The sequence below is a fragment of the Procambarus clarkii genome, chromosome 31 (genome assembly GCF_040958095.1).
Source record: "Procambarus clarkii isolate CNS0578487 chromosome 31, FALCON_Pclarkii_2.0, whole genome shotgun sequence".
Classification (NCBI taxonomy): domain Eukaryota; kingdom Metazoa; phylum Arthropoda; class Malacostraca; order Decapoda; family Cambaridae; genus Procambarus; species Procambarus clarkii.
In genome coordinates this window covers 15,986,248-16,011,297 of record NC_091180.1, presented here as the reverse complement: position 1 = coordinate 16,011,297, position 25,050 = coordinate 15,986,248, and the positions used below count along the sequence as shown (strand labels likewise).

The 25,050-nt window shown below is 42.1% G+C and overlaps 1 protein-coding gene across 19 annotated transcripts in view; it reads left to right on the top strand.

Annotated features, from left to right (window-relative positions):
* Nucleotides 1-25,050, top strand: part of LOC123758638 (uncharacterized) — a 179,476-nt gene that overhangs the window by 130,240 nt on the left and 24,186 nt on the right. For 13 of the 19 annotated variants that reach the window (XM_045743149.2, XM_069334377.1, XM_069334382.1 and 10 more), the window contains 9 exons: nucleotides 451-505; nucleotides 3,062-3,238; nucleotides 3,761-3,871; nucleotides 5,461-5,638; nucleotides 6,709-6,890; nucleotides 12,739-12,886; nucleotides 13,245-13,368; nucleotides 13,563-15,582; nucleotides 17,526-17,709. In XM_045743149.2, coding sequence (XP_045599105.2) covers nucleotides 3,179-3,238; nucleotides 3,761-3,871; nucleotides 5,461-5,638; nucleotides 6,709-6,890; nucleotides 12,739-12,886; nucleotides 13,245-13,368; nucleotides 13,563-15,582; nucleotides 17,526-17,709 — 3,007 coding nt within the window. In that variant the 5' untranslated portion in view covers nucleotides 451-505; nucleotides 3,062-3,178. Of the gene's footprint in view, nucleotides 1-450; nucleotides 506-1,157; nucleotides 1,210-3,061; nucleotides 3,239-3,760; nucleotides 3,872-5,231; nucleotides 5,639-6,708; nucleotides 6,891-12,738; nucleotides 12,887-13,244; nucleotides 13,369-13,562; nucleotides 15,583-17,525; nucleotides 17,710-25,050 lie in introns of those variants that run through there. The other 6 variants (XM_045743153.2, XM_069334381.1, XM_045743156.2 and 3 more) reach the window with 3 other exon arrangements.

Here is a 25,050-nt window from a genome sequence, read left to right as displayed (position 1 = left end):
TATATATATATATATATATATATATATATATATATAATCACGTGTACTAAATTTCACATTTTTTATTATTTTACTTTAACATGAATTATAATTGTAATTTAGCATTCTTGGGAGGTATATAAGGTGTGAGAAGCAGGATTGTGATGTCGAGAGACTGTGTACTAGAGGTGTAGTGGTAGAGGAAGGTGAGGTACACACCAAGGGTGTAGGTAGATGGCACATACAGTAATATTATGGGACAATTACAGCAGAGCAACTAGTGGTAAGAGAACATTAGCATAAGGGAGTAATTAGGACTAAAACAGAGGTAGATTAGTACAGCAAAAACATACAAAATGGTAGAACAAGAGTAGATAAACATGATGGTAGAACAAGAATAGGAGTAGATTATAGGATGAAGTAGATGAGAGGACGTATACTAACCTCAGGTCCTATCCATCTACTCCTCAGATCGTAGCGTCCTGTGAGGCTCCATAGGCCAAGGACGCCGACCTCCAACACAATGGTGAGTCATCTACATCTACCAGCCTGCCTTTTCTACTTTCTACCCCCTCCCCCCCCCCTCCCCCTCCCCTGACTCATATTTCTCACCTTGGAACACCTATACATTTCGCTAACACAAAGTCTAAATTGTGGATTATTCTTATCTACGTTCTAAATATATATATATATATATATATATATATATATATATATATATATATATATATATATATATATATATATATATATTGTTGAACAACTTTAGACACACCCATCAGGAGACTCGAACCCTAGCAAGCGGAGATGCTTCACAACACCTGACATAGCTGGTACACCTTTACCTCACTACACCAACCTCAGAGGCGTGGTTGGGCCACACCTGTGAGGGCGTAAAGGTGTACCAGCTATGGCAGTTGTTGTGGACCATCTGTGCTTGCTAGGGTTCGAGTCTCCTGCCGGGTGTGTACTCCTGCTGCTTCACCCTCACAACTATCTAGATTGTCTGCCCAAACAAGTACACCTCATATAGCCGTGATTTTAGTTATCTATGCTTGTTCTAGATGTGTACAGGTGGTCCTAGACATGTAACTGTAGTCACATATGTACAACCTTTGCCCCTAACGATCTACCTTTGAACACACGAATTGATGGTAGGTATCTACCTTTGTTCCTAGGCACCACCAGGAGACATCTACCCGGTGCTGTGGTGGTAGACGGTGAGTCATGGTGAGTCACAGGGGGGGAGGGGGGGGTCATCGATCCGTCTACTGGCTAGTCTACCCCCCTCCGTCTACCCCCTCCCCTCTTGTGTGTACGTGTCCCGGTAGAGGTAGATGTCCTCGTATGTATATGTACGTGTGAGTGTAAGACTCCTGTACACAAGAGGTGCTCAGGTGTCAGAGGACACATGGTACAGTTCAACACAAGAGGTGCTCACGTGTCAGAGGACACATGGTACAGTTCAACACAAGAGGTGCTCAGGTGTCAGAGGACACATGGTACAGTTCAACACAAGAGGTGCTCACGTGTCAGAGGACACATGGTACAGTTCAACACAGGAGGTGCTCACGTGTCAGAGGACACATGGTACAGTTCAACACAAGAGGTGCTCACGTGTCAGAGGACACATGGTACAGTTCAACACAAGAGGTGCTCACGTGTCAGAGGACACATGGTACAGTTCAACACAGGAGGTGCTCACGTGTCAGAGGACACATGGTACAGTTCAACACAGGAGGTGCTCACGTGTCAGAGGACACATGGTACAGTTCAACACAGGAGGGCTTCAATTGGATTACAAGACTCATCTATAATAAGACATATAGGGTGCTGTTAGACACTGAAATACATTGTTAGACGACAGTGAAACATTCTATCAACAGTGAAACATAACAAGATACATGCACGACCACACACACACAGGGACACAGGAGAGGATACATGATGACCACACACACACAGGGACACAGGAGAGGATACATGATGACCACACACAGGGACACAGGAAGGATACATGATGACCACACACACAAGGTATGTGAAACAGACCACTGAAACATTATCTAACACAGTGCACAGTTACAGCCACAACAGATCACTGGAACATTATCTAACACAGTGCACAGTTACAGCCACAACAGACCACTGGAACATTACCTAACACAGTGCACAGTTACAACCACAACAGACCACTGGAACATTACTTAACACAGTGCACAGTTATAGCCACAACAGACCACTGGATCAGAACTGAACCCTGGGGTACTCCGATAGTTAATATTTTGCCACTCTGATATATTACCTCTGATTATCGTTCTCATTACTCTGTCACTTACACAAAAACTGTCATCCATGTCAGCAGTCTGCCTGTCCAACCCGTCCTCTGCCACCCCCCTCCAGTATATTTCAGTTTCCAGAACAACCTCTCACGTGGGGTTGTCTCACACAGGCGAGATACAGTGTAATGTGTGTGTTTCTCTACATTCCCATTTCTCTCATTTACTTCCCCCTCATTCCTGTATTTTCTCTCTCCCTCCATTCCTCCTGTTCTCTCTACCTCCCAGCCTCTCACTCTCCCCCACAACACACAGTACACACACACCCAACAAAAACACAATATAACCACAAGGTTACTTTTTCTACTGCAAATTTTATAGATCATTGTAATAAGGTTGTGATTGTGTGGGTGATGAATATTTGAAAAAGTCTGTTGAAAAACTCTATGGAAAACCGAACCACATTTATAGACTTCATAAGAGCCGCTGGTTGTCGCAATAGGGGCCAATCCTACTTTGAGGACTGGCAAGTGGTTTGAACTAACCCCCCCCCCTCACCAATGACACTATACTATCACAAATCACTATTAAACGTTGCGTAAGCCTAACCGCAAACATCTGGCATCTGACCTGGAACATTTTGTCTTATATACACAGGATTTACTGTAGTGCTGGACAATGTACAGGACTAAAGTATACTGTTAGTCGGTCAGTAAGCTAGTGTGGTGTTAACCCTGCTGCAGTTGGCAGGTCCAACACCAAACCCTTAAATCTATGGCATACTCATGTGAGTTCGTTGACAGGTGGTGTCAGACAGCACTCAGTGTGAGGGTAGGGGCAGCTGACGGCGCCTGCCAGCTGGAGAAGGAGCAGCAGCAGCAGTAGCAGCAGCAGCAGCAGCGGCGGACGGTAGAGGAACCATGGAGTCCATCAGGGTGGTCAAGCCCCACAAGCTCTCACTACTAGTTAGGAGCGATAAGGTGAGTTCCCAGTGTATGTGAGCTCCTGAACACCAAGTTACTTTAAGCTTAGTTACTTTAAGCTAGGCTTGGCTACTTTAGGCTAGACTTGGCTACTTTAAGCTAGGCTACGTTAGGCTAGGCTAGGCTTGGCAACTTTAGGCTAGCCTTGGCTAAGTTAAGCTAAGTTTGTAGGCTATAGGCTAGGTATAAGTTATTTCTGCCAGGTTTGACTAGCTAGGCTAGACTCCATTTATTAGGCTAGGTAAGGCCAAGCTAGGTCTAAATAAGTTGAATTAGATCTGGCTAAATCAGGTTATGCTAGTTTAAAATTAAATTAAGTTTTAGTGTTACTGACAGTTTAACTTGTTGGGATAGGGTTTCGCTCTTAATATTTTGTCAAACTATGCTACGGCCAAACCAAATACAATTCAATTAGTTTAAGATTGTGCTGCCTAATTACCTTGATTAAGTTTGTTTACCCTAGACATGGGACACACAATAGCGTACGATAATCACCTTTCTTTTGTATTGTTGACGCAGGCGCTGATTATAGACAGCCGGACGTTCTGCGAGTATAACACTTCCCACATTCTTAACTCCATTAATGTGTGGTCGTCCAAGATCAGGAAGAAGAGGCTACAGCAAGATTCTGTAAGTTGTAAATCACAATCTTGTGTTCATCTTCTTAGAGTGCGCGTGCGTGTGTGTGTGTGTGGGCGCGTGTGTGTGTGTGTGTGTGTGTGTGGGCGCGTGTGTGTTAATAAATTAGAGGCTCCTAACTTTATCATGTGAAGACCCCTAACTACAGTTAGGGGTCTTACAGTATTACTTACAGTACTAACTACAGTATTATTATTCACGTTGTGCATTTAATATTGACGTAATATCAAGCAGGGTTTAAGTTAAGTGCACAAAGATCATTTTTTCTTTCATGTTGTGGACTCCGTTAGGGAACCTGTGTATAAAATAGTAGACAAGGACCTGTCATGTGTATTTTAAACCTGTTTTTTTTCTGTATTGCGTATTGACCGGTATACAAGATCGTCACATATTTAACTAGCACAGTTTGTAGATATTATTGGAAAGAGGTTGTGTACGGAAACCAAATGATTTTGTATAAATACAATATATATATATATATATATATATATATATATATATATATATATATATATATATATATATATATATATATATATTGGGTCGTTGTTGAGCAAGAAGTTGTGTCAAATATGGTAATTTGTTGTGTAGCGATGTATAGACGATGTATACACTAAGTATTAATATAGTCTGAAATAAAATATTCTTAAATCCTCCTCCCCTCCCCCAACCTCAAAATAATCCTAAAAAAAGTATTATCAAGTATGGAAGTTTTCCGCGTAAATGGTTAAGACGGACACTGTGTCCGTAACAACAAATCCGTCGCCTGAAATGTTAAAAAGAGACTTTGAATGCGTTTAGAAGACTTTATTCTTGGAGGTTGGCACAGAGGAGGCGTGTTTACACTCCTGCTGGAGCATAAACCACAGACGCGGACCTCTATGTTGGGGGAGAGTTTTTGAGGGGAACTGCGAGCATTGCCAAGTATATGAGTAACACCTGACGTCACTCCTGCTCGCCCCTCCATCCCTCCCTCACTCCCTATTCCTCTCTCACAGCCAGGGAGGGAGAAAAATCCGAGTTCCTGTCATTATGTCTCATTTTCACAATTAGTTTGAGAGAGATCATCACGACAGATACGGCCAACAAACATCATATGCAGCTAAATATTATATATACGACTACAACAGGCAAATGTCAGAAAATCCCAATATCTATTTATCGCTTTTAAACAACCTCACGAAACCTGGAAAGTATCATCTGGGACATTGAGACAAGCAGTTAATAAAGAGCGTGATACCCTAACACTAATACAGTCAGTCCCCCCCCCACCCCCCAACTAATTATCTAACTGCCCAAACAACCACTTAATAGTCCTCTACCAATCGTAAACAACCATTTAACAACTTAGGCAAGTAAGACAATCGGCCAGTTACCAGAACAATCACCAAACTCCCATACAAGCATGGAACACCCTCCTAACATACTCCCATACAAGCATGGAACACGTCCTCCTAACATCAAATAACAACATGTGGACACAATCGACGCACTGATATAATGAGACAAAAACAAGGGCGTAAGACGGGCAAACAAGTGCGCAGCGGCCATATAAGCAGCGTGATGGTGGTCGTCCACAGATCTCGGTGCACGACTACCTGCAGCAGGCGTGTCAGGTGGCGGAGCTGCACCAGCAGCTGGACATTATCGTCTACGACCAGAACGCTGCCTCAGTCTCCGCCATCCCTCAAGACTCCTTCCTTCACGTCCTCCTCAACAAGTTGGGCAGAGCCTTCCCCTGCGTCTACCTGCTGGCTGGTGAGTGTCGCCCCTCACACTCTCCCCTGGTGTCTGTGTGTGCTCCCCTAGTGTCTGTGTGTGCTCCCCTAGTGTCTGTGTGTGCTCCCCTTGTGTCTGTGTGTGCTTCCCTTGTGTCTGTGTGAGTGTCGCCCCTCACACACTCCCCTTGTGTCTGTGTGCTCCCCTGGTGTCTGTGTGCGCTCCCCTTGTGTCTGTGTGTGCTCCCCTTGTGTCTGTGTGTGCTCCCCTTGTGTCTGTGTGAGTGGGGGTACTCCCCTTGTGTCTGTGTGAGTGGGGGTACTCCCCTTGTGTCTGTGTGAGTGGGGGTACTCCCCTTGTGTCTGTGTGAGTGGGGGTACTCCCCTTGTGTCTGTGTGAGTGGGGGTACTCCCCTTGTGTCTGTGTGAGTGGGGGTACTCCCCTTGTGTCTGTGTGAGTGGGGGTACTCCCCTTGTGTCTGTGTGAGTGGGGGTACTCCCCTTGTGTCTGTGTGAGTGGGGGTACTCCCCTTGTGTCTGTGTGAGTGGGGGTACTCCCCTTGTGTCTGTGTGAGTGGGGGTACTCCCCTTGTGTCTGTGTGAGTGGGGGTACTCCCCTTGTGTCTGTGTGAGTGGGGGTACTCCCCTTGTGTCTGTGAGAGTGGGGGTACTCCCCTTGTGTCTGTGTGACGGGGTACTCCCCATGTGTCTGTGTGAGTGAGGGTAACTTACCACATGTGAGAGGACAGTAGCCATGGAGGTGGGAAATAAGAGTGTCACACCCCTGAGTGAAGAATCCAAGTGATGATAGCTGGATGCTTCTGTTTCAAGTGTTTACAAACACCGCGTGTCTCTAAATATCTTTCATGAACATCTATACCTTCACACACACAAATTGGTCAGATATTTTCTCGTACGATTCATATATGACAGATTTGTTGTTAAATTTTCATCCAATATTGACATTAATTATAATTTTTCTTTTTTTTCCGGCTCCTGATTTTGATTCCCCCTCTGGCACTGTGACCTTGACCCCTGTTACCACCTTGGGCTAACTGCACCCCCTCTGACCCTTCCACTGTGGCATTTGATCCCATGTGGGGCTGCCAGGAGGGTTTCTGGAATTCCAGGCGAGGTTTCCAGAGCTGTGCGAGGACTCTAGCAAGAAGTGCACGCCCCTCACCACCCAGTCCCAGCCTTGTCTTCCAGTCTCCACCGCGGGACCCACCAGGATCCTCCCCTTCCTCTATCTGGGCTCCCAGCACGACGCCAGCAACAGGCAGCTTCTCTCTGTAAGTATCTCTTCTCTCACCACCTCTTCTCTCACCACCTCTGAACACCTCTTCTCTGAGCACCTCTGAGCACCTCTTCTCTGAGCACCTTCTCTGAGCACCTCTGAACAACTCAACATTCACCACAGTGTTGATGGAGGCGCCCGGAGAAGATATAAACATATTGTTTACAGCAGACCAATTTAGGCAGATCACCTTAATGAATAATGTGAAACTTTCAGTTATTAAACCAGATACTTTTGTCTTCCATGTGGGGCACCACATATATCATATCCTTTGACAATTGGGAATATTCAAAGCAATAAACCACCTACGTGAGACCAATTCTCAAGTATGCAGCATTCGGCTAACACATTTCATTGAGGTGGTGGCAGAGGCTAACTCCAGTAGCAGCTTTAGCTTGGGGTACGAGAGACACACACACACAGTAATGTTGGCAAACGAGCAATCAAACTGTTCCGTTGCTACAAAAAAATTATGTGAACTTACAGAAAATGTGTGCTCTCTAAAAGGTTAATTGAACCGGAAGTAGCAGAGAGTAGAGGGAGTGCGTGCGACTGAACAAGAAGATAAAGATATAACAGCAGAGGAAGTGGACATGGACATGGTCCTCTACAGTACTGCAAAGTACTGTAGAGGACCATCAGGACATCACGAGTTAATAATCAGTGTCTGCAAATGTTTTTCCCCAGACACCAACATGGCACCAGAGAAGTCAAGCGAAGCTTAACAAACTTCTTGGAATTCTATGAGAAGAGCGATAAAGCAGGAGACGGAAGCACGGGCAGACTGTGTTGCTGAAGTGTGAGGAGGGACCTGATACTGGTCACGTTACACACTCTCATACATCCTTGAGAACCTAGAAACACAGCTAAACACACCTGCCTTAAACAACCCAAAGTCCAAAACCTAGTTTGTGCAGGTGGACTCAATATATACACAACACCACACTTCACTACCCACAAACACATGCAGTACCTAGCTCTTAAAACCTGACTAAATCCAGACTCTCAAAACCAGACCATAAATTCAAGAAATGTATCAGTTGGATTGAGCTTGACAATGGAGGAGGAGGATTCATGGGGTAATGCGGTCATCGTCACATGTTAGGAGGCGGCGGCTGCGAGCAGGTGTAGGCGGGAAACATGTGTTCCTGGGGTGAGTCACTGCTCCCAGAAACACCTGTGCCCCGATCATAAGCACCTGTACACGCATCTGCTCCTCAGCTGTCTGCTTGCAGCGGGGGTATGAACTTCAGCTCTTGGGCTCCGGCTCTCAATCTTTAAACATACTAGCTACGAAATATTTGCTCTCCCTCTGCGGGCGATTGCTATGCAGTCTTTGTTTAGGGATGGAGTTTACGGCTCATTTCAACTTCATTTCGTTCCAGACAATTGTTATCGTAAGCATAAATAACATCCATTTCTGAGTATCTGAATTTATCGATATTTGTTCCCCGAAGGCACTCCGATCAGATAAGCTGTTGTTACAGCCTCCCAAAGTAAACTTCGTTAAACCGAATTTATGTGCATTTCCAGCATAGCTCTTGAACCAAAGTTTCCCTCAGAAGCAACTCGTAAGCTATATCCGCAAATATTATGACTAGCAAAGCTTTCCCTGCTCCTCGTATCACTATGCCTTCAGAGCAGCCCGTCCTCCTAAAATTTCTCAACGTCACACAGCTCGGCCTAGCTCTTTACAGTAGCTCTAATTCTTGACGGGTACCAGTACACATCCGTGATTCAGGCAAGACTTGCAAGTGTCAACGTCAGTGTTTGGGGCGTTGAGATGAAGCTTCGGTGTTACCAGCCTCATCGTTAATGTACAGCGAAATGTTTGGGTGCTACAATAAGCACATTGAGATAAAGTAAGAAACAACAGCATAGCGATCAGGCCGTTAGCCAGAATACCTGATCAACGACTAAGCCAAAGAGGGCGATGATCCCTGGAACTATAAAGAAATAGTTATAAAGCCTCTGACAGAAAATAATTAATCTTTCAGTGCATGAGGTCACGTGACCATGAGAGGATATTTGATAACTGACAGGGATAAAGCCAATTGCTAGAGGATAAAGCCGATTGCTAAAGCTAATATTGGATCATGCAGAGGCGCTGCTGGTGGGCTTCGCCTTGACGGCACCAGCCTAGTATAGACGCTGGGGGCTGTTTTAGTGCATCTCTGTGTAACATTTAATCCTCTTTTTCTGTTCCTCTCCTAATGCGTGACAGTTCTTCTCTCCCCGGCTATTATTTTTCTTTCCTGGGGCGTGAGGCTGGCCAGTGTGGCTCCCATGGGTTAAACAGTGGTCTGTTTTATTATCGGATGCGAATGTTGATTTGGCGCGCTAATTTTGGCGCGCGGGGGCCCCTACTGCACACGTTTGCCGGGCAAACACGTGAGCTCCGCCCGGCGCAGCAGGGATTAGGGTGGGTGGTTTCTCCTCCGGGCTGGTGGGGATTAAGCTTCAGCTATTGGGCCCTGTCTTGCCAGTCGCATACCGTCTTATATGCAGTCTCTCCTATCATTTTCTCCCTGAAGTTTAGCATGAACAGGGACAGGACGAGAGGACATGGGTGGAAACTATACAAGCTCAATTGAACCATAGTGATGTTATTAGGAAGTTAAGAGTAGTGAGCAGGTGTGTGTGTATAAATTACACACACACACACACACCAGTCTCACCAGTTGATTGATAGTTGAGAGGCGGGACCAAAGAGCCAAAGCTCAACACCCGCAAGCACAAATAGGTGAGTACACACACACACACGCTGATGATGCAAAATTATGAGGAGGATTAAGACGGGGGAAGATAGTATGAGGCCACAAGATCTAGACTAGAATGAATGGTCCAACAAATGGGTACTAAAGAGGCGAATAATAAAGATTTATTATTCTTGTGGTCTCCGTGGCGTAGTAGTAAGACGCTCGCCTGACGTTCCGCAAGTGCTTTGTCCTGGGTTCGTATCCTGGCCGGGGAGGTTTGACTGGGCGCAAATCCTTAACTGTAGCCTCTGTTTAACTCAACAGTAAAATGGGTACTTGTAAAGGTTGTAAATATATATAAGGTTGTAAAAATTATTCTTCGTGGGTCTCGTATTCCAGGGAACATAGGATTAAGGACTTGCCTGAAACGCAACGCGCACTAGTCACTGTACAAGAATGTAAAAACTCTTGTATATATAAATAATAAAGTTCAATCCGAATAAATGCAAGGTAACGAAACTAGGCGGTGGAAACAGGAGGCCAAACACAGGATACAGAATAGGAGATGAAGTACTTCATGAAACAGACAGAGAGAAAGACCTAGGAGTTGATATCACACCAAACCTGTCTCCTGAAGCCCACATAAAAAGAATTACATCTGCATATGCGAGGCTGGCTAACATCAGAACAGCCTTCAGGAACCTGTGTAAGCAATCATTCAGAATCTTGTAGACCACATATGTAAGACCAATCCTTGAGTATGCGGCCCCAGCATGGAGCCTGTACCTTGTCAAGCACAAGACGAAGCTGGAAAAGTTCAGATGTATGAAACTAGGCTACTCCCAGAACTAGGAGGCATGAGTTATGAGGAAAGGCTGCGGGAAATGCACCTTACGACACTGGAAGACAGAAGAGTAAGGGGAGATATGATCACAACCTACAAAATTCTCAGAGGAATTGACAGGGTAGATAAGGCTAAATTGTTTAACACTGGTGGTACGCGAACAAGGAGGGGGGGGGGACAGGTGGAGACTGAGTACCCAAATGAGTAACAGGGCTCATTTAGGTACTCAGTATTTGGGTAATGTCAGAAATACCTTTTTCAGTGTCAGAGTAGTTAACAGGTGGAATGCATTAGGCAGTGATGTGGTGGAGGCTGACTCCATACACAGTTTCAAGTGTAGATATGATAGAGCCCAGTAGGCTCAGGAATCTGTAGTGAGTAGATTATCCCAATAATATACTCGCTCCAAATGCTTTGTTAATATTCCTGTCAACCTTTGGAGATGAATGAGGTGAGGCGTTGCCCGGGCAACACGGTGAGGTGTTGCCCGAGCATATAAGCAGCAGAATAGCAAACATTAACCAGAGTCTACTTTCAAGTGTGGTCTAGAGCAGACACTTGCGAGATACTGTACCGACGCTCAGTGCGCCCAACTCACACCAAAGTATCACCTGTGTACTTCTGTATATTCGACCAAATATATATATAGTATCTTAGTGTCTGTGTTTATTTGTCACCATACTTTACGTAACCAAAGAACCGTTACAAATCTGTACATCAGTTGATAGACAGTTGAGAGGCGGGACCAAAGAGCCAGAGCTCAACCCCTGCAAGCACAAATAGGTGAGTACACACACACACAAACACAGTACTGATAATGGGGAAGTGGGTAGTACAAGAACAGTGTGAGTTTGAAGCACAAGGTAGGAAACTATGAGGATGAAATTTCACACACACTAGGAGGTACCTGTACTCCCTTCTAGTGTGTGCGTGTGTCTGTCCAAAGTTGGTGGCTAAATGCTTGGGGAATTTGCAGGGAGCTTTGCATTCCCCTTGCAAATTTGCATCCAAATTTACAGCACAAATGGTCTTGGATATGGGACAGACACAAGTTGGTTGTATATAAGTATAAAAATATAGTTTAAAATCCAGGAAAATATATACATATGGAAAGAATTTAATAAAATTTTTAAATTACTCCCTCCTCCCTCCCTAAATTACCTTTTTTTTTTAATTATCACGACTCATTAATGTTACAATTTGTTAACCTTATTATTGTTATACACCACATAATGGTACAGTGGGGCCTCTGCTTACGAATTTAATCCGTTCCCAGAGACGGGTCGTAAGTCGAAATGAATTTTCCCCTAAGAAATAATGTAACTAATATTTTTGGGGGTGTGGAACGGATTAACTTAAAATACATTTTATACCAAATAACACTACAATACAGTATGTTTATCTTACCTTGAATGAGGACTCTTGTTGGCATATAGAAGGCGGTGAGGAGGAGGGAAGGAGGAAAGTTGTTAGTCTTTGGAAGGGGAGTACCCTTCCATTATAATATCAGGCGTGATGACTTTTCTGGGGTACTCTCTCCTACGTTTTGCCTGCATACCACTTGGATCTGGTTGTGGCTCACCACTTGTTTTCTCACTAAAAACCTCTCTAGTGACACTTGTTTTTCCCAACATTGTAACACTTGTCTGAAGTCACTTGTCTGTCACATTGTCATTAAAAAGGTTAGCACAATGGTCTGCTACAGCTTGATTTGGGTGACACTTTTCAGCAAGACTTTGCAATTCTTCCCATACTGTACACACTTTCTTAATAAATGAGGAAGGGACATCCTCTACTCTACATCAACAACCCTCATACCATTTTCATGTTTACGAATGATCTCTTGTTTTTCCTCTATGGTCATCCTCACGTGTGTTTTCTTAGGTTGAACCTTACCACTGACTTTTGTGGGACCCATAGCATGATATATAATAATTACTTTAATGTTCAAAAAAAAAAAGCACAAAAATCCTGAAATTCTTTACAAGCGCGATCGTCACTAAGCGGGCGGTTCTGGTAAACTTAGGCAAGGTCGGCCATGCCACCAGGAACACGCGCTCGGTCGACCCAAACTCGTATCAACAAAGGTTGTTAGTCGACAACACGGTCGTAAGTTGAGTCGGAATTTAAGTCATAACTCAAAAAATTCGTAAGTTGGGGCAATCGTAAGTCGAGGTGTCACTGTACAGGTATATGATTTTAATACAGTATGGCATTGTCACTTTTATTTTATGTTTGTGGGTTGTTTTCAGCCATGTTATTCTGACTAATTACCTGCTAATGTTTAATGATATTTTCAGGATTACAATATCTTGTATGAGTTGAATGTTAGCGTGTCATGCCCCAAGCCAGACTTTGTACAGGAGTCTCACTTCATGAGGATCCCAGTCAACGACAACTTCAGCGAGAAACTCTTCCCTTACTTCAACGACGCCTTTAACTTCATTGGTGAGTCCAAGCTCTCAGTTCACCTGCATTTTTCATAATATGACCGTATCTAAAATTGTTACTGGTGACTGTCATATATTGTTACCGTTGACTGTATCATACGTGGTTACCGGTGACTGTCTTACAATATTATGAATCATTATGGCCAACCTTTATTTTATATTTTTGAAATGTCAAATATGATTCTGGATTGCCATTTCACAGTTATAATTATTTAGCAATTTTTTGTATTCCAATATATGTTATGCCCATGTCCTATTTAGATTGCCTGATACTGATATAATGTGTAACATTTGAGAAATACTGTAATAGAATTAGAGCTAATATTATTGTGTTTAATGCATGTTTCCTGCAACAGACAAGGTTCGTGAGTCTGGTGGCTCTGTGCTGGTGCACTGTCTGGCGGGCATCTCTCGATCTGCTACTGTTGCAATCGCTTATGTTATGAAGCATCTCTCTCTTCCTTTTGATGAGGCTTACATGTATGTTGTTCCATTAATATTACATTCAAGATATATGAAGAAAAAATACAATATTCTATATTTGAGAAACTATCTTGAGAAACAGAAACTGTGTATTATATTTGAGAAACTATCTGAATAGTACTCTACTCATACTCCATACTACTGTATATGCAAACTAATTTTATTTACAGAATTTTTTCTGTATTTCACAGGTATGTTAAAACAAGAAGACCTACGATCTCTCCAAATATTAACTTTGTAGGTCAATTAGCCGAGTTAGATCGGCAACTGAGGCGAGAAGTAGGCCCGCGAGGTCCTGCCTCTGCCCCAATTTTGTTTCGCACCCAAGAGTCTCATCACTCCTCTTCTGTTGGTTCATCATCGTCAGTTTCCTCATCATCTGCCTTCACATCCAGTTTCCTTGAAAGACATGCCTGTGCTGGTTTACAAAGTAATGTGCCTAAATCTCTCAGCCTTAACCTACGGTCAACTCTAGAGGCCGTACCAGCATCTCCAGCCTCTTCACCTCACACACCAGACATGTCCCCTTCTACAGCTCTTGCTCGGCTCAGTTTTGCCTCTGCTTTGGATGACCTTCGTGATGATGGCCTTCCTATCACACGCACATCCCCAGTAACACCAATCTCAAATCTACCTCCATCGTCTCCGAAAACTATCATAAGAGAAACGACAAATTCTCCAATTTTCAGTTTTAGAAAAACTTCCGAGTCTTCTCCTTCCTCTCCTGCTTTCAGCTCCTTCTTCAAGAGTAAAGAGGTGTCTAGTCGGACTAGCAGTGACTACAAAAGTGAGGCTAAGATTACGTCCTTAAAAGAAAGCTTTACATCTAGTGATAGCATTAAGAGTACAAGTGGGTCAACCAGCAACTATTACAGTAGTGCCACATTTAATGTTGGTGCAGCTGAAGCAGGGAGAGAACTGGTTGAAGGAAGAGGGAATGGTATTGTTACGAGTGGCAGATTAAGAGTAGAGGAAAGAGGAAGTGGATCTGTTGAGACAGGAAAAGTAAAAGCAGGAAACACTTCTGAGATCGGATTAGTAAGATTAGAGGAAACGGGAAGAAATGAGAAGACGGTCAGGCCATCATCTACATCCACAGTGTCCTTCACACGGCGTGGCAGTGATAGAGAGAGTCGGCAAGTATCAGTGTGTGTAATTGATGTGAAGAGAGAAGCTTCACCTGTGAGCTATGTTCGGAGTGAGCCTATAATAGTTAGGGAAACTCAGGTAATTGCCACACCCTGTAATGCAGCGCCAGAAGTTAGATCAGTGCTGGAAGTTCAATTGGAAGATGGCAAGCAAAAAGAAGAACATATTACAATTCCAGATGAATCAAGAAAGTTATTAAGTAGCAAGAAAGATTCCCGAGATAGTTTATGGAGTTCTCGTGATGAAAAATGCAAAGAAAATGAAGAGTCTATAATAAAAATTGAGAGGTGCCAACAGCAACCCAATCATGTTATACAGCGCCCTAGAGAGGTGATTGTGCCTATTCAGCTAACAGGTCCACGAGAGGAACGTCCACGAGTTCTAGAGCTAAGTATATCTTCTAGCGAACAAAAACAGCAGCAGCATCCAGTAACTGCTACAGCAGCATGCACTGCGCCTGAACTTACCAGTGGAGTTTGGTTACCAGAGAGCCCACAGGAGGCAGCAGTGGCTGGGCCCCCAGCAGCCACCCCAAATTCTCCAAATTCTCCAGGCGTACAACAAAGTGATTCAGGTATCATAATAGAGGAAAGGACAGAACTGGCCCCAAGCCCTCAGCGCCTTCCTAGGTGTTATTCCTCCAGCGAGACTCACCTAAACACTAGACGTCTGCTAGAGCATCGTAACCCTGATTTCACCACTAGAAAGTGTTCCAGCTATGACGAGGTTGGGAGAGCGTGGCCTCAAAATCTGGGTCCACATCAACAGCAACAAGGGGTGGGCCGTGAAGGCACTACTTGGTTGTGTCCATGGGAACTAGCACGCAGTGACAGTGTCTCAACCAGTGGGTTTGGTTCCGAGATATCAGATACTGATTTTCTTCATGATGATGCCCATTCAACTACAACCCAAGATGATGCTCTTGGACCCTATGATGCTGTGTTTGCAGATGTGTTTCCTGGTGAGCAGCAGCAGCAAAGACAACCCCAACCAACCACTCCCAAAACTCCACGACCAGCAAGCCTCCCTGGGGTCACAGGGGCATATTTCTCGCAGTTTGAGGTTAGTGTGACTATCATTAATATGCATCTTTTTAATTTTGATGCTAAATTGAAGTTACAACTTTCAAAATCTTTGTCATAATGTAGGCATTTTAATTTTTTCTGTGAGGGGCTCCTAAGTAGCTTGCCATGCTATACAGTAGTACTGGGGCTGCCAGTACTACTGTACTGGCAGCCCCAGTATCACATGAAGCCTCAGACCCACCTGAGCCTACTGGGATGCAGGAGCAGGATTTATCAAGACTTTACACATCCACTTATGTAACCTGTACATCTTTTATAAATGTAGGCAAAGCCACTATTATTGAGGAAACAGTTTGTGAGCTCCAAAGCATTATGTGGTTGTTTATAACAACAAACTTAGCTTATAAAGTTTTAAAAGTTGTAAACCGTTAAATGATTAATGAAAGATATTCAGGTTCCGTAAGTGGATGCGTAAATGCTTGATGAATCGTGGCCCCGAACCAGAATTTGGTTTACTGTGCGAGGTAATTGGAACTTGACAACCTTAGTGCTACGGCTAGGAGAGTTATCGAGTGGCCCATCAGAGACTACTGGTGGATTGAGGACTATCACCACATGATCTCAAATTTATATAGTGTACTGTACCAGCCATGGGACTAGAGGGAGATATTCCACTAAGTACTTTTGTTATGTACATGCAAATTACTCTTTCTGTATCAATGCAAGTGTAATGACCACAAATTTACTTGCTACAAGTATTTTATGCAAGGTTTTCTTGTTTTGTTCCCTGTAACAAAATGCAAGAGCTGTGATAGGTTTTCTTGAGTATATTTAAAACAGGTCAGATCATTTTTAATGTTATCACACATTACAGTATTAATACACACAGATAATCACACTAACATGACTTATATCAGCGAGAAAATCCACTGGGGCTGTGAGGCAACGTGAACCCGCGACCAAGTCATTGCCATCCACATAGCATACTCGACTACTGTACCACTGACTTGATAAGAGTAAGTAGCTGGCAATGCTTTGGTCATGGGTTTGCATCGCCTCACAGCCCCCCAGTGGATTTTCTCAGTACTACTGTATCTCTAATGATAATTGTCATATTGTCTTTATAGACATGTTATTTTAATCTGTTTGAAAAAAAGTACAGTACACAAATCATTACAGTCAAGGAAAATGGTTATTTGTTAATTTACCTGTCCACTAACACTTGAGCGGCCTCGACGAGGACAGGAAGCCGGTGGCTTGTCAAAGGTCATCCCATTCGCCCTGATGATCTTTTACAGTTGGATTTTAAAATTAAACACATTAATGTAATGTATGGTCTTGTTACTTGTACAGTACAATGTGACTGAGTGGTTGAAGTAGTACTACTTTAAAGGGCAGTATTGTGCAGATTAGCACTTCACAGTACTGTACCCTCACCCTACTGCACTCTACTGTACCCTCACCCTACTGCACTCTACTGTACCCTCACCCTACTGCACTCTACTGTACCCTCACCCTACTGCACTCTACTGTACCCTCACCCTACTGCACTCTACTGTACCCTCACCCTACTGCACTCTACTGTACCCTCACACTACTGCACTCTACTGTATTTTTTAAAGAAGAAATCTAGATATCATTTATCTTAAAAGGATAGTCAAGGTTTACAAAATGTTAACAAGCATAAGTAGTGGAAGGCTTTCTGTAATTATATGAAAATAAAAAGATTACAGTAGAATATACTGTAATAAGGAGGCAACTCCCAGGTTTTATGCAGGGATGCATTACAGAAAAAATGGCGTAAATGTTTTAGACTTATGAACATACAGTAATACATTATATATAGTTTTATGAATACTGGAACAGTGAGTATTCCAAGTAGGTAACTTGGGATGATACAGTGGGGAGTCCTCTCAGAAAAAAAAACTACTGAAAAATTGTCCTGTAAAGAGTTTATTAAACTAATGTACTACATTACAGGCGAACAATGACCCTGGGCTGGATATGGGTGTCGACATGGGTACCGGCGGTGTTGAACTTCGCCGGGGAGGAGGAAGAGGCCGTGTGGGCATGGAGAAGAAGGACTCGGGCTACTATTCTTTCATCAGCGAACACCCTCCAGTGAGCCCTCGTACCATGGGGGAAGGTATTCGCCATACTACCAGTAAGTTGACTTTCACTATCAAGATGTTTAATGTACAGACTAGTTACTATGATATGTCCTGTGGTGTCAGTATTGCGTGGTGACAGGCAACACAAGTTTTTCAGGGCAATTAATGATACCAATACACAGTTTTGATACACCTTCTGAAGTTTGTAATTTGAATTAAAAGTGGGAATATCTTTGTGGAGATATATATACTGATTCTGTTTATTATGATGGCAGGATACTGTAACACATAGTTTAATTAATAAAACATTTCATCACATTTGGCATATGTCTTAGTAGACTGGTTGCTCTCAGTCACTCATGGAAACACTACTGTGAGTAAAGGCAGCACCTCTACCCTCACACAAAATAGTAACAGAAATCAACAAAACTGACAAAGAGGAATTTTTAAAAACTGTAACTTCAAGAACAAGATGCCATGTCTTCAAACTAAGGACAACAAAGCTACCAAAAAAATATTAGAAAGTTCACTTTTGCTCACAGTGGTTGATGGTTGGAACAAGCGAGAAGTTTATGGAGGCCAAAACCATCAGTTGTTTCAAAGTATTATGTGACAGAGTACTGGGAAGACAGGAAACCACAAGGGTAGCTTTTGTCCTTGTAACCACACTTAGGTAATTACACTACTGTGAGTAAAAGCAGCACCTTGACCCCTCGCACTACCGTGAGTAAAGTCAGCCCCTCAACCCTCGCACTACCATGGGTAAAGTCAGCCCCTCGACCCTCACACTACCGTGAGTAAAGTCAGCCCCTTGACCCTCACACTACCGTGAGTAAAGTCAGCCCCTTGACCCTCACACTACAGTGAGTAAAGTCAGCCCCTTGACCCTCACACTACCGTGAGTAAAGTCAGCCCCTTGACCCTCACACTACCGTGAGTAAAGTCAGCCCCTCGACCCTCACACTACCGTGAGTAAAGTCAGCCCCTCGACCCTCACACTACCGTGATTAAAGTCAGCCCCTTGACCCTTGCAACTCTTCAAATGCGAGTAGGCATGTCCCTTCAGAGATGCAAGTAGGCATTGGGAGCCGGTCGGCCGAGCGGACTGCACGCTGGACTTGTGATCCTGTGGTCCCGGGTTCGATCCCAGGCGCCAGCGAGAAACAATGGGCAGAGTTTCTTTCACCCTATGCCCCTGTTACCTAGCAGTAAAATAGATACCTGGGTGTTAGTCAGCTGTCACAGGCTGCTTCCTGGGGGTGGAGGCCTGGTCGAGGACCAGGCCGTGGGGACACTAAAAAGCCCTGAAATCATCTCAAGATAACCTCAAGAAATCATCTCAAGATAACCCATGCAAAGATAACTGAACATGTATTGTATTGTAGATATAGTCACTAGTTTAAGGTATACCAAGTTTCCTTCATTACTATTAACCCTTCATGACTTTATATATAATTATTAAATATTACAAATATTACTTTTACATTCAACATACAGTATTACATAATACTGTAATGTGGAAAACATGCAGAACAAATTTACTGCCAGAATCCACCCAATAAAATATTTATATTTTTGGCAACACTTCAAATCTCTCAAGTCATTTTCTCTGGGATGCAGAGAAGAGATAATGTGCATCATTATCTACATGTTGTATACATATTACAGGGATAAGTTCTAAATCGGTACATCAAAGTAATTCCTTATAAAAGTATGAGACGTGATAGAATGTGCAAAATACCCAATTCAACCGTAGATGTATAAAAAGTACTGGAAGGGGCCATTTTGCAAACATTAATGGCCCAAGGTTTTTTAACATCTTCCTTCAAATATTAGGGGCATTATTAACACTTGTGTTCAAGAAGAGAACTTTATTAACACAAAAGGTACTTGATCAACCAGGCTGTGGTTTCAACATTAGACAACAAACAGTGGTGACCAAAAGTTTGGTTGATCAGACCAATAACTAGGCCTGATCAGAGACTAATAACCAGGCCTGATCAGACCAATGACCAGGCCTGATCAGAGACCAATAACCAGGCCTCTGAGAGACCAGGGCAATGGGGGCTCTGGTGTCCCCAAAACCACATGAAGTACATCTAAAGAGATACAAGTTTATACTTGGCAATGTATCCATGTTAAAATCTGGCTTATATTCCCATATTAGCTTATATATGGTGCTGTATACTGTACACACATGCACACACTTTGAAAACATTATAAATATGAATACAGTAGTTTACAAGCAGTTTTTTCTAAATTTCTTAAGCAAGAGTACAAAAGTTATTTATTTGATTTCCTTACATGTCATTACAAAAGATTTTACTGTATATAAAAACTGGATAGGAAAAGTGTATGTTATCAGCTTTTAGAGGCTGCTGGTGATGTCAGTGGTGTTTTCAGGACGATTAAGTGGGACTGCATTCAGGTTTGGGTTCCGCAGACCTCTCTTTGGACCCCCTCACCGCATCGACTTCTTGTGACCCTGAATAAATGGGCATCTCTGGTACTGAATTATATGATCAGCCATCTAACAGGAATGACTTTTCTCTCTGACTACAAAAGCTTCATTATACTATATGGTGTTCGTGATCCCACTAGGTAAAGGTGCTCAGAAAATTAGCTTGTATTTAAAATTTGCAAACGAACCAAAGTGAGTAAATATGACTTGTTTCTGAACTTGTTTCAGTATTCAACTGCATTATATGAAATTTTATTTAACAATTGCAGTAATTATAGATAAATAATTTTATTAACATACAGAAATCACATTAACGTGATATATATCAATGAGAAAATCTACTAGGGCAATGAGGTGGGCGCGAACCTACGACTTTGCCTATGCGAACCTACGAGTATGCAGCTTGACAATGCCAAAGTCTTAAGTTTGCTCCTACCTCATTGCCCTAGTGCATTTTCTCAATAATTTTAGTTTTATCGATGACATTGTATAGACATGGATAACATTGATCCAACACTGGATCAATGTTATCGACAACTCTCCAAGGTCACACCAACATCATGTGCCTGCTGCAACTTATACTAGATCACTTTGCATGTATGATAATTTCTGCAGCATATGTGGGAAAATCCTAGCAAGCTTTAATTGTTTTTTTTCTGTGAATATTCAAATACAGTATTTACTTTATTTTTATTTTTTGTCGTTTAATATTATATTATTTTTATTTGATTATTTTTCTTCTGAGTTAGTTCTTAGTTAGTAGTGGACTATATATATTCTGATTCAGCCTGCTAAAATATTTCACACACAGTTGGGGGGACAATTTGTAGTTTAAACCACTTTGAGGTGAATCCTTCATAAACCACAAATTGTTTACCTAGTCTTTATTGTTAGCGCGAAAGTGTTAAAGTAATTATTATATATCACACCATGAGTCCCAGGAAAGTCAGTGGTAAGGCTCAACATATGAGATCCCATGTAAGAATGACCATAAAGCAGAAACAAGAGATCATTCGTAAATATAAAGATGGTGTGTGGGTTGTTGAACTAGCTAGGCAGTACAACAAATCTCAGTCAACGATATCCACCATACTGGCTAAGAAAAAGGACATTATCGGTGCTAAAGTGGCAAAAGGCGTATCAATAATCATGAAACATAGAACACAAACACTTGAAGATGTTGAACAGTTATTATTAATTTGGATATACAATGAGGAGTTAGCGGGTGATAGCGTTTCGGAAGCCATCATTTGTGAAAAGGCAAGAAAATTGCATGAAGACCTTTTAAAGAAAACCCCTGGAACGAGTGATGCAAAAGTGAAAGAGTTTAAGGCGAACAGGGGATGGTTTGAGAAATTTAGCAAAAGAAGTGGAATTCATAGTGTTGTGAGGCATGGGGAGGCTGCCAGCTCAGACAAACCAGCGGGTGAAAGATTCATTGGCGAATTTAAAAATTTTGTGCAGAGCGAGGCATACCTACCACAACAAGTGTTTAATTGTGACGAGACAGGGCTATTCTGGAAAAGATTGCCAAAGAAAGCATACATTACCAAGGAGGAGAAGTCATTGCCTGAACACAAGCCTATGAAAGAAGCATGGGAAGAGTTGTAAACCTTTGCTGGAACGACTCACCCAAATCAAGCTGCAGTAGGTCATTGCCTTAACCTATTCAATGACACTGTGATGCATCATTACAGACAAATGTTAAAACAAAGGGAAAAACAAATGTCTCTTGACAAATTTGTAGTGAGACAAACAAGCCCTGAACCACAACCAGGTCCTAGTGGTATTCAGGCAAAACGTAGGAGAGAGAATACCCCAGAGAAAACATCACCGCCTGATGTGATAATGGAAGGGGATTCCCCTTCCAAACAGTAACAACTCTCCTCCTCCCCCCTTATCACCATCTTCCATACGCCATCAAGAGCCCTCCATAAAGGTAAGATAAACTTAGGTACTGTATTGTTGTTAGAAAAAAACATTGTATTCAGTATAAAATGTATTTGTATGTTAATATTTTGGAGGGTGGGGAACGGATTAATTCAATTCCCTTTATTTCTTATGGGAAAAATCGCTTCGACTTACGATCCATCTCTGGGAACGGATTAGCATCGTAAGTCGAGGCCCCATTGTATAGACAAAAATACATGTCACAGCTTCGTGTCATCCTGATCAACCAGGCTGTGACTCATACGTCAGGCTGCGAGCAGCCGCGTCCAACAGCCTGGTTGATCAGTCCGGCAACCAGGAGGCCTGGTCGACGACCGGGCCGCGGGAACGCTAAGCCCCGGAAGCACCTCAAGGTAACCTCAAGGTAACCATCCTTTGCAGATGACACAAAAATCAGCATGAAAATTACCTCTGTTGAAGACATTGAAGCCAAGTTTTCCTGAATTTATATATTTTTCTCATTTTTTCTTATGAAATGATAAATCTGTCCATTTCATTATTTATAAGTTAATTTGTTGAAATTTGAGTTAAAACTAACGTAGATATATGACTGAACTTGACCAACCTTACCTAACCTAACCTATCTAAACCTAACCTAAACTAACACAACTAAGTCAATAATTTATGTTCCTAATATAATATAATAATAATTCAAATCGACTAATTGGAAACATTTTATTGAAAATAAAGAAAATCACTGGGCCTATTAGGCAAATCGGGCCTTGCATAGTAGGCCAAGTGCGTGCGTTCTGGCTACTAGGTACGATATATATACATATAGCCACAATGTAGGACTGAAAACAGGAGATGCATTTTCACCCACAGGGTTATAAATCCATGGAACTGCCTACTCGTTAAAGCCATAAATGCCAAAACTGTTAAATTTTAAAATCCATCTAAAAAAATCATCAGGGGGAATGGGGGAATCTTTTACGAACCACCAGCTTCCTGTCCTCATCAAGGCCACTAGAGTGCTAATGGCCTTCAAGTAAATTCAGATAAATTGCAGTCTTAGTAAGCCCAATGCTGCCTTTGTCTCTTTGTCTTGTTTCACCAATTACAAGGGACTTTTATGATCTTTAATGATTTATCCTGAGTGACAAATAACAGTGATAACACTTTACTTTGAGTTATTCGCTATACAGTAAATGTTTGTGTTCAACCATTACGATGCTTGGGAACTGATATTTTTAAAGATAATTTTGTTTATATTTTCTGATTAAAGTCATATTTACTCCATTACACCTTGTCAGTACAATACTATAAATTTATACAGTAACATGCTTTAATCTTTCAAACTCTCATTCTCTGGTGTTTTCTTTAAATTTTATATATTTTGCCAGCTGTCTGCTAACCGACACATTTTAAATACTTGACATTATGTCATATGAGAGTGAGAAACATGACAGATTAAGGTGACTTGTGAGATCACGAACAGAGATGGTGACAATAGTAAAGATCTGCTGTGGTTTACTTTAGATGTTGGTTGGTTCCCAGCATGCACATGATGTTGGAGTTGTGTTGATCCAGCTTTGGATCAGCATTATCAATGTTGTGTATCTGTTGGGACAAGTTGCTCACTCACATGTAAAATTTGCATGAGCGAGGTTGTTAGCTGGTTTTATGTTGCTTATCCGAAGTTGTCGTTGAACCGTGTTCACGCTTACTATGGTTCATTTTCTACTTCTGTCCGCTCGCTCTGTTGAAATCACCAAAGATATTTGGAGTGAGTCTTGGTAAATGTTTTTCATAATTTGAGATTACTGATAAGCCTAACAAGTATAATAAAATTTATTTTTATTATGTGAGTAAAACTAGATGTTTGGAGGAGCTTTAGTGGTAATATTTATTGTTGGTGCACTTTGCTGCCTAGTTATGGACTCGCTTTCAAAATTAGTGTCTGTACTGTGTTCTCAAGCAACAGTATGTAACTTCATTCCTTTCAAGTTTTGCACTATCACAAGAATGTGTAGAGCAAAATTAATCCAGATTCTTCCAGTAAAATATATATAACAGTATAAAGGTCAGTAGTGCTCTTGAAAGATGTTTTATGCACTAAGGTTTAACTATGACTTAATGGATCTCAAATGCTTAAATAATGATTCTTAATATTATATGGTTACTAGAAAGCAAATATATTCATGTTTTGACTAACTTCAACCTATATTTTGTTATATTGTATTGTTTAATACTTTATTAAACAGATAACCACTAATGGGACACTAGTCTATGGACCACAAAAACACTTATGATTCATTTCTAATGAATGAATTACTAATGACATATGTGCATGTCAGTGTGTAATTGAAAATTTATAATTACAGGTAACTACAATATTTGTTCTTAAATGCTTTTTAGTCTGTCATTGGTTTTTCACATACTGCCTCCTCCGGGAGTCTGGTCTAAGATCAACAACTATGATTTTCAAGAAATGGTTTCTTGTTGTCAAGAACAGAAAGGCTGTTAGGTTGACCAAGGTCCCCCTAAACCAACTACTCACCTTTCCCTTGATGTAATCCACAATAGTTGTCTAACACCCAGGTACCTATTTACTGCTATGTGAACACACACATTAGGTAAAGGAAACAGTGTCCAAACACTTCTGTCCTGCCACAGGACAGAAAAAACTAGGTGAATACAAGAATTGAATCCAGAACCTTATGGCTATGATATGACTGCAGTTAGTGCCACTGTGTGTTCTGTAGTTTGGGCACGTTTCCTTACACCCACTGCCTCTGCTCACCTAGCAGTAAATAGGTACCTGCGAGTTATGGAACTGTTATGAGTTGCATACTGTGGAATGCAAGATATTGACATAGGCAGACCTTAACACTTTCGCGCCCCCTTCGATGGTAAAAAAAAAAGCGGTATGTGCGGGGAGCGTTTTTGCTGAGTAAGCGTAAAACCAAAAATGTGTATACTCTTTTTACTCTCCTTACCTTAGTTCTTGAGCTACGTATTTCATTTTGGTACCAACGTGTTC